The sequence below is a fragment of the Hylobates moloch genome, unplaced genomic scaffold (assembly GCF_009828535.3).
Source record: "Hylobates moloch isolate HMO894 unplaced genomic scaffold, HMol_V3 SCAFFOLD_7, whole genome shotgun sequence".
NCBI lineage: Eukaryota > Metazoa > Chordata > Mammalia > Primates > Hylobatidae > Hylobates > Hylobates moloch.
Genome location: NW_026652282.1, coordinates 91118787 through 91127024, shown reverse-complemented (window position 1 = coordinate 91127024; position 8238 = coordinate 91118787). Strand labels below are relative to the sequence as shown.

General features: G+C 49.9%; 1 protein-coding gene and 1 long non-coding RNA gene across 2 annotated transcripts in view; one reads left to right on the top strand and one right to left on the bottom strand.

Moving 5' to 3' along the window:
* Positions 1-2033, bottom strand: LOC116811949 (uncharacterized). Its single transcript, XR_004370556.1, has 3 exons — positions 1982-2033; positions 708-1319; positions 1-80 (listed from the first exon to the last, which is right to left on the bottom strand). It is a non-coding gene; the product is annotated as an uncharacterized LOC116811949 (long non-coding RNA).
* Positions 2010-8238, top strand: part of IRS4 (insulin receptor substrate 4) — a 396018-nt gene continuing 389789 nt past the window's right edge. The window contains exon 1 of the mRNA XM_032757442.2: positions 2010-5991. Coding sequence (XP_032613333.2) covers positions 2229-5991 — 3763 coding nt within the window. The 5' untranslated portion in view covers positions 2010-2228. The remainder of the gene's footprint in view (positions 5992-8238) is intronic.

The window sequence follows — 8238 nt, the reverse complement described above, 5'->3', positions numbered from 1 at the left end:
CAGTCACAGTCAGGGCTCTCTCAGCATCCACACTCGTTCTGCCTCTAGCTCCCTTCCGAAACCACGGCTGCTTCCAGCACCTGTGAATATATTGCACTTATAAACCATTGGCAGCAGAGGGAATGTTATTGAATATTTGTAATATCTGGGGGACAACCCAAACCAATTTCTTTTTCTCTTAAATTATAGCATCAAAAAGGAGCCATTTATTCAAATACATGTGTTCTGTTTCTAACAGAGAGCAAATTCTTAAGAGGGTAGAGATATGGTTTATTTTTATGATATACAGATTGCCTAGTTTACTGTTGGATTTTATAAATAGTACCTTTTGCCATATCAACCCTAGAGCAAGGGTGAACTGACATTCCATTCTTTCAGAGAGAAATGCTGTATTTCTCTCCTCCTCTCCCTCCATTCCTCTTTGCAAACCTGGTCACTCCTTTGATAATTCACCACCCATCTCCACCATTAAGAGCCTAAAATCCTAGTCAAGGAATAACTGGGGTGGTGGGGGAGACAGGGAGAGGGAGAGGAGTCTAAAATCCTAGTCAAGGAATAACTGGGGTGGTGGGGGAGAGAGGGAGAGGGAGAGGGAAGGGGAGAAGGAGAAGGAGAGAGAGAGAGAGAGAGAGAGAGAGAGAGACTTGAGGAGGTTGCACTTACACTCCGGCAGTTTTTCCAGAAATGAGGGAGGCAGTAGTTCTTACTTTTGTGATGTCAACTTGTAGACTGAAATGCATCAAAGCTCCTCTTCTTCTTGTTGACGCGAGGGATGTGAAATGTGCTCTAGAATATGCATTCAGCGTGGTCCTTTGTTCTAGGTATGGGCTTTTCTTTTTCTAAAGTTTTTCGGTCTCGCTCAAGGAAAGGAAAGCAATATTTTGAGATTCTTTTAAAGGCACCTTCCAAAGCATTTCCCACAGAAAAATACCTTCACAGCCCAACACTGGTTATTTCAGTAAGAATCGAGTCCAATTTTTTCCAATATGGCTGTATACATTGCAGGCCCCCAAATTTGTGCTGTCATAGTCATCGTTAATCAAATAGGCAGAAACACTGTATTTAGGGAACCTGTGTTTCGTGGGCTAGAAGTGCATTCTGATTAATAGAGATCATGTTCATTTTGAATTCATCGCTGTTATTCGTGTGCCTTAGAGTCGCGGGCTTCTGTCAGGGGTGCAGCGGGCTCGGGAGTGCCTGTAGCGCGGTGGGAAGCAGTTCTGAGCGCCCTGGTCGTCAACCCGTTTTCAGGGGGTGCCGACACTTTCTCCCAAGAAGCTCGATCCGCCGCCCTGTGCGGCTGGAAAGAGTGAACCAGACTGTGACAGGAACAGAGAATTTATGTGATTGACAGGGAGTACCAGGGCACCCGACTCCATCCCGGGTCACCATGGCTCTGGGATTTGCACGAGTTTACCACCACCATTAACAGCTATTTGCGTAAGGTTGTTTACCGCCTGATAGCGCCACAAGCCGACAGCGAAGCCACTTTGGGACCCCAGCCACGCCCCCTCTCCCCTCTCACCCCTCCCTCCCGCCAAACTAATGATTTCGGGGCTGCCTTCTTGCCGGACCCTCCCATTGGCTCCTATCCCAACCAATCAGAGCCTTGCAACAGTTTCACCTGGTTCCCGCTTCCCAAATAAACAAACAAACCGTCCCGCGACTGTGTCCGCTCTGCACCCTGGCGCCGCAGGCACTGCTTGCGCTACGCCCCCTCCTACCACCTCCCACCAATGGGGCCCCTACTGTGGCGCCCTCTCCCGGCCTTGATAGCCGGCCGCTTTCTCCTCCGCCCCTCCAGGCCTTCTCCCGCCCCCTCATGCCTTTCTGGACTCCCTGTTAGAATCAGCTTGGCCAGAGAGCCCCGCCTCCTCCTCTGGGTCCTCCTTTGGCCCACAGGCCTGGAGATTCACCGGGAGGGTTTGGCACAGCTGGAGGTGGCTCCGCCTCCCAAGCCGTCGCCTCCTCCCTTGCTCACCTCTACTGGTGGCCGCTCGCGCCCCTCCATTGCGCCGGTAGCAGGATCCGCAGCGGCCGCCGCGTGAGGCTGCGGTCACGTGTTGTTTTGCCCGCTGTCGTGCGCTCAGAGTGGAGTGGGCGGGGGCGCGGGCCAAGGCAGGAGGGGGCTGGGGCGGGCAGACGAGGGTAGACAGCCTCTTCCCCCAACCCTCCCTTTCCTGAATTCCCCCTCCTCCTCGCTCACCTTAAAACCATCGTGCATCACCATGGCGAGTTGCTCCTTCACTCGCGACCAAGCGACAAGAAGACTAAGAGGTGCAGCAGCGGCAGCAGCGGCAGCTCTAGCAGCAGTGGTGACCACCCCGCTTCTTTCCTCGGGAACCCCGACCGCACTCATTGGGACCGGGTCGTCTTGTCCGGGAGCCATGTGGCTCTCCACGGCCACTGGCTCCCGGTCAGACTCCGAGTCCGAAGAGGAGGACCTGCCCGTCGGGGAGGAAGTCTGCAAACGCGGCTACCTGCGGAAACAGAAGCATGGGCACAGGCGCTACTTCGTGCTCAAACTCGAGACTGCTGACGCCCCAGCTCGGCTGGAATACTACGAAAATGCCAGGAAGTTCCGGCACAGTGTCCGCGCCGCGGCGGCTGCAGCAGCGGCGGCCGCCTCTGGCGCCGCGATCCCCCCGCTCATTCCACCGCGGCGCGTGATCACCCTATACCAGTGCTTTTCCGTGAGCCAGCGAGCAGATGCAAGGTACCGACACCTCATTGCTCTTTTCACCCAAGACGAATACTTCGCGATGGTGGCCGAGAACGAGTCGGAGCAGGAAAGCTGGTACTTGCTGCTCAGCCGCCTCATCCTCGAGAGCAAGCGCCGCCGCTGCGGCACGCTCGGCGCGCAGCCGGACGGAGAGCCGGCCGCGCTGGCGGCGGCAGCGGCGGCGGAGCCACCCTTCTATAAAGATGTGTGGCAGGTAATAGTCAAACCCAGGGGGCTGGGGCACAGAAAAGAGCTGAGCGGCGTGTTCCGGCTGTGTCTAACCGACGAGGAGGTCGTGTTTGTGAGGCTGAACACCGAAGTGGCCAGCGTGGTCGTCCAGCTCCTGAGCATCCGTCGCTGTGGACACTCGGAGCAGTATTTCTTCTTGGAAGTAGGCAGGTCCACTGTCATCGGTCCGGGAGAGCTCTGGATGCAGGTCGATGACTGTGTGGTTGCCCAAAACATGCATGAGCTGTTTTTGGAGAAGATGAGAGCCTTGTGTGCAGACGAATACAGAGCCCGCTGCCGCAGCTACAGCATCAGCATCGGCGCCCACCTGTTAACCCTGCTGTCCGCTAGGAGGCACCTGGGCTTGGTGCCGCTCGAGCCGGGAGGCTGGCTCAGAAGGTCCCGCTTTGAGCAGTTTTGCCACCTCAGGGCCATCGGCGACGGGGAAGACGAGATGCTTTTCACCAGGCGCTTCATAACACCCAGCGAGCCTGTGGCCCACTCCAGGCGAGGAAGACTGCACCTGCCCAGAGGGCGCAGGTCAAGGAGAGCGGTTTCAGTGCCGGCCAGCTTTTTTCGCCGCTTAGCACCCAGCCCAGCACGTCCCCGGCACCCTGCAGAAGCCCCAAACAATGGAGCTCGCCTGTCTTCTGAAGTGTCTGGCTCTGGCTCTGGCAACTCTGGGGAGGAGGGCAATCCCCAGGGCAAAGAAGATCAGGAAGGAAGCAGAGGTGACTACATGCCCATGAACAATTGGGGCTCAGGAAATGGCCGGGGCTCAGGAGGTGGCCAGGGCTCAAGTGGCCAAGGCTCCAGTAGCCATAGCTCGGGAGGAAACCAGTGTTCAGGCGAGGGACAGGGATCCCGAGGTGGCCAGGGCTCAAATGGCCAGGGCTCAGGAGGAAGCCAGTGCTCTGGAAATGGCCAGGGCACCGCAGGTGGGCACGGTTCAGGTGGTGGCCAGAGACCTGGAGGTGGGCATGGCTCAGGTGGTGGCCAGGGACCTGGAGATGGCCATGGGTCAGGTGGTGGCAAGAACTCTGGAGGGGGCAAAGGCTCAGGAAGTGGGAAAGGATCCGATGGTGATGGTGAAGGTGGAAAATCTCTGAAGAAAAGGTCCTATTTTGGCAAATTAACTCAAAGCAAGCAACAGCAAATGCCGCCGCCTCCACCACCTCCTCCTCCACCCCCACCAGCTGGAGCAACCGGTGGGAAAGGGAAGTCTGGGGGAAGATTCCGACTTTATTTTTGTGCTGAGAGAGGAGCCACAAAAGAACGCAAAGAAGCCAAAGAAGTGAAAGATGCAGAGATCCCAGAAGGTGCACCTCGAGGTCCCCACAGAGCCAGAGCTTTTGATGAAGATGAGGATGACCCATACGTGCCAATGAGGCCAGGAGTGGCTGCCCCTCTTGTAAGCTCCAGTGATTATATGCCAATGGCTCCTCAAAATGTCTCTGCTTCAAAAAAGCGCCACTCTCGATCCCCTTTTGAAGATTCAAGAGGGTACATGATGATGTTTCCCAGAGTGAGCCCACCACCTGCTCCGAGTCCTCCAAAAGCACCTGATACTAATAAAGAGGATGACTCAAAGGACAATGACAGTGAGAGTGACTACATGTTTATGGCTCCTGGAGCCGGTGCAATTCCAAAAAACCCCAGAAATCCTCAGGGTGGCTCTTCCTCCAAAAGTTGGAGCTCCTACTTCTCTCTACCAAACCCTTTTCGAAGCTCACCTTTGGGACAGAGTGACAACAGTGAGTATGTGCCAATGTTACCTGGAAAGTTCCTGGGGAGGGGCCTAGACAAAGAAGTCTCCTATAACTGGGGCCCCAAAGATGCAGCTTCAAAGCCTTCAGGTGAGGGATCATTCTCAAAGCCTGGAGATGGGGGATCACCTTCAAAGCCTTCGGATGATGAGTCCCCAAAGAATAAAGCTAAGAGACCTAACCGACTTTCTTTTATTACAAAAGGATATAAAATCCAGCCAAAACCACAAAAGCCCACACATGAGCAGAGAGAAGCTGACAGCTCTAGTGACTATGTCAACATGGACTTCACTAAAAGAGAGAGCAATACACCAGCTCCCTCCTCTACTCAAGGACTACCAGATTCGTGGGGCATAATTGCTGAACCCAGACAGTCAGCCTTTTCTAATTATGTGAATGTTGAGTTTGGAGTGCCATTTCCAAATCCAGCAAACGACCTCTCAGATCTTTTAAGAGCTATACCACGTGCCAACCCCTTATCTCTGGACAGTGCTAGGTGGCCACTTCCTCCCCTTCCCCTCAGTGCTACAGGTAGCAATGCTAATGAGGAAGAGGGTGACTACATTGAAGTAATTTTCAACTCAGCAATGACACCAGCCATGGCTCTTGCTGACAGTGCCATTCGCTATGATGCTGAAACAGGTCGAATCTATGTGGTCGACCCATTTTCTGAGTGCTGTATGGATATTTCTCTCTCCCCCAGCCGATGTTCTGAACCACCACCTGTAGCTAGGCTGCTGCAGGAGGAAGAGCAGGAGAGAAGACGCCCGCAAAGCCGTCCTCAGAGTTTCTTTGCAGCAGCCAGAGCCGCTGTCTCTGCTTTTCCAACAGATAGCCTCGAGAGAGACCTTTCCCCATCCTCAGCCCCGGCTGTCGCTTCGGTTGCAGAGCCGACTTTAGCCCTCAGCCAAGTTGTAGCTGCGGCCTCCGCGCTCGCCGCAGCCCCGGGCATCGGCGCCGCAGCTGCTGGATTTGACTCCGCCTCTGCCCGCTGGTTTCAACCTGTTGCTAATGCTGCTGATGCCGAAGCAGTAAGGGGAGCCCAAGACGTTGCCGGTGGCTCGAACCCTGGAGCCCACAACCCATCTGCAAACGTTGCCAGAGGTGAGAACCAGGCTGGCGTGGCTGCCGCTGCAGCTGCCGCTCCGGAGCCACCACCTCGCAGTCGCCGGGTGCCAAGACCCCCGGAGAGAGAAGATTCTGACAACGACGACGACACTTACGTGAGAATGGATTTTGCCAGACCTGATAACCAGTTCGACTCTCCCAAAAGAGGTCGGTAATTTTAGAATTAATTTCCCTAAAGTGAATGGTCATTGTCTAATGATTCGATGCGCTACAGTCTACAGTGTTAGGGATAATATTTCATTAACTGGTGCTATTTGACATGGAGGATAGAATTCAGTTTTAATTATTCACAACAATGCCTTTTTGATCTTTGCAAAAATTTGTTTTTATCTAATCAATTTCTTTATCTGGACAGAACTGATTATCATTTAAACATTGGTTCTACTTTTTTAGGAGTAGTTAAAACGCAGACATAAAAAGCATAAGGATACTTTTAAACATCCTTCCCCATCATTTAATGATAATATAAAGCAGGATATCGTAAATTGGGTTCCACCAACTACTTTTCAAATCAACAATTAAAAGCTGCTTTTCTGCAAATGCCCATATTTAAGTGTAGGAATTTAATAAGAGCACAGACTATTAAGCAGTAATAATCAACTATTTATGTTTGGGGAGGATAATTTTCTCCTCTGAAAGTTACTTTTTAAAGAGCAGTCATTGTTATGCTAGTTTGCTGTGATTTACCAAGAAAGTTAAATCTCAATTGTTAACGTGAATGTCTGGGGGGAACAAAACATAAATAATCCAAAACAGGAGGTGATTAAAAGAAGACAGTATTTGGCTCTGGAATGTGTTTGTGTGTTGATTTTCTTTTTGTTTTTACACAGGATAAATTCCAGAAACCTTGAGTGTTCCTTTTCTCTGTCACTAGTAATGACAGGCAAGTCACATTTGCTGTGCCTCATTTTCTTCTGTTAACCCCCACCCTTCTAAAAGAGGGTGTGGTGACAACTTGATAATGGATATGAATATTATTTCAAAGGTTTAAAAAGCAGTTAAAACATTTAATTCGTATATCTTATGGGAAATCAAGGAAAGCAAGATAAGGCTGGAGGAAGACCTGACTCCAGGGGCAGCTTACCCTGGAATGGTGGAAGTTTTTAAAGGGCTACTTTTCCAAAGAAAGAAGTAAGGAAGAGTAGGAGCTGTCAGACTTGGAAACAAGACTTAGAGTAATTCTACTATGTACAACATTGTGGAATGTTGTCATCAGTGTGTCTTGAAACATTTTCAAGAGATGATTGCAGAAGATGATGTCTCCATAGTCTCAACTACCTTCCCTCTTAAGTAGAATATGCTTCTTTCCCAGTGAAGGGAAGGGATGGACCCCAGCAGTTTTCATTCCAGTAGTCAGTTTAGTGAAGATTTTTGCTTTGCTTGCTTTGTGGAATGCTTTTGTGATTGGATCTCTGCCCACTGTGCTTGATCAGGCAGAACAAGTCGGGGACTGATCACAACAGTCACCTAACAAGCTCCCTATTTAATGCAGGTGTAGCCCCCCCACATCCCCTTTTTCTCCCTGCTATTGAAAACTTGCCATACACAAACTCACATTTGCAGCATGGACACACTAAAGAGTGATCATTAAAACAACAAAAGGATGCTTTGGCTTGCCAAAGGATTCAATTCAGACCTCTTTTAAACTGTGAGTTCCTTCCCCAACACACACACATACACACACACACACACACACACACACACACACACACGATCACCACTGCTACCATAATCATACATTTAAAATATATAATTTCATTTCCAAGACTTGAATCCATAATAAGATTTTCAAGAGTAGATCTACTTTATTCTGTAGAATATACCTGAAAATTGAACCCAAGCTATTGTTTGAGTCTAACTATTGAAGACACCATTTATAATTTTGATGTAGATGATACATAGTTGCCTGTCTCCCTGTAGTACTTTCAAAAGGACCAGTTTTCATAGAGGTTTAAGAAGTTTAAGATTTAAATAGTGAAATCTTCTGTTCCTTGAATAAATTCTGACTTCCCAAGGAATACCTAGACACAATGATCATTATTTCAGCATAAATTCCTGATTTATGACTTTGTAGCTATTTTGGAGATTTAACATTCTGTAAATGCATTGTTTATTGAGGAAATTCCTAGCTTTATTGAGTGACTTTAGCAAGGAAGCTCTATCTCACAGGGAGGCAGGCGCTTAGGTTGAAATAAGAGAATCAACGTGGAAGCACTTTGGAATGTTAAAGCACTTTACAAATGTTAAGATATTTTTAGTGTCATTGGATTAATACTGAAGTGAAATTTCGGCAGTTTAAACTGATTTAGTTTCTTGCAAAATAATTGGTCTTGAGGGTGATTCCTGCACATAATTTGCTGAAATACATGAAAGGAATGGTGGGGATTGCCGGTG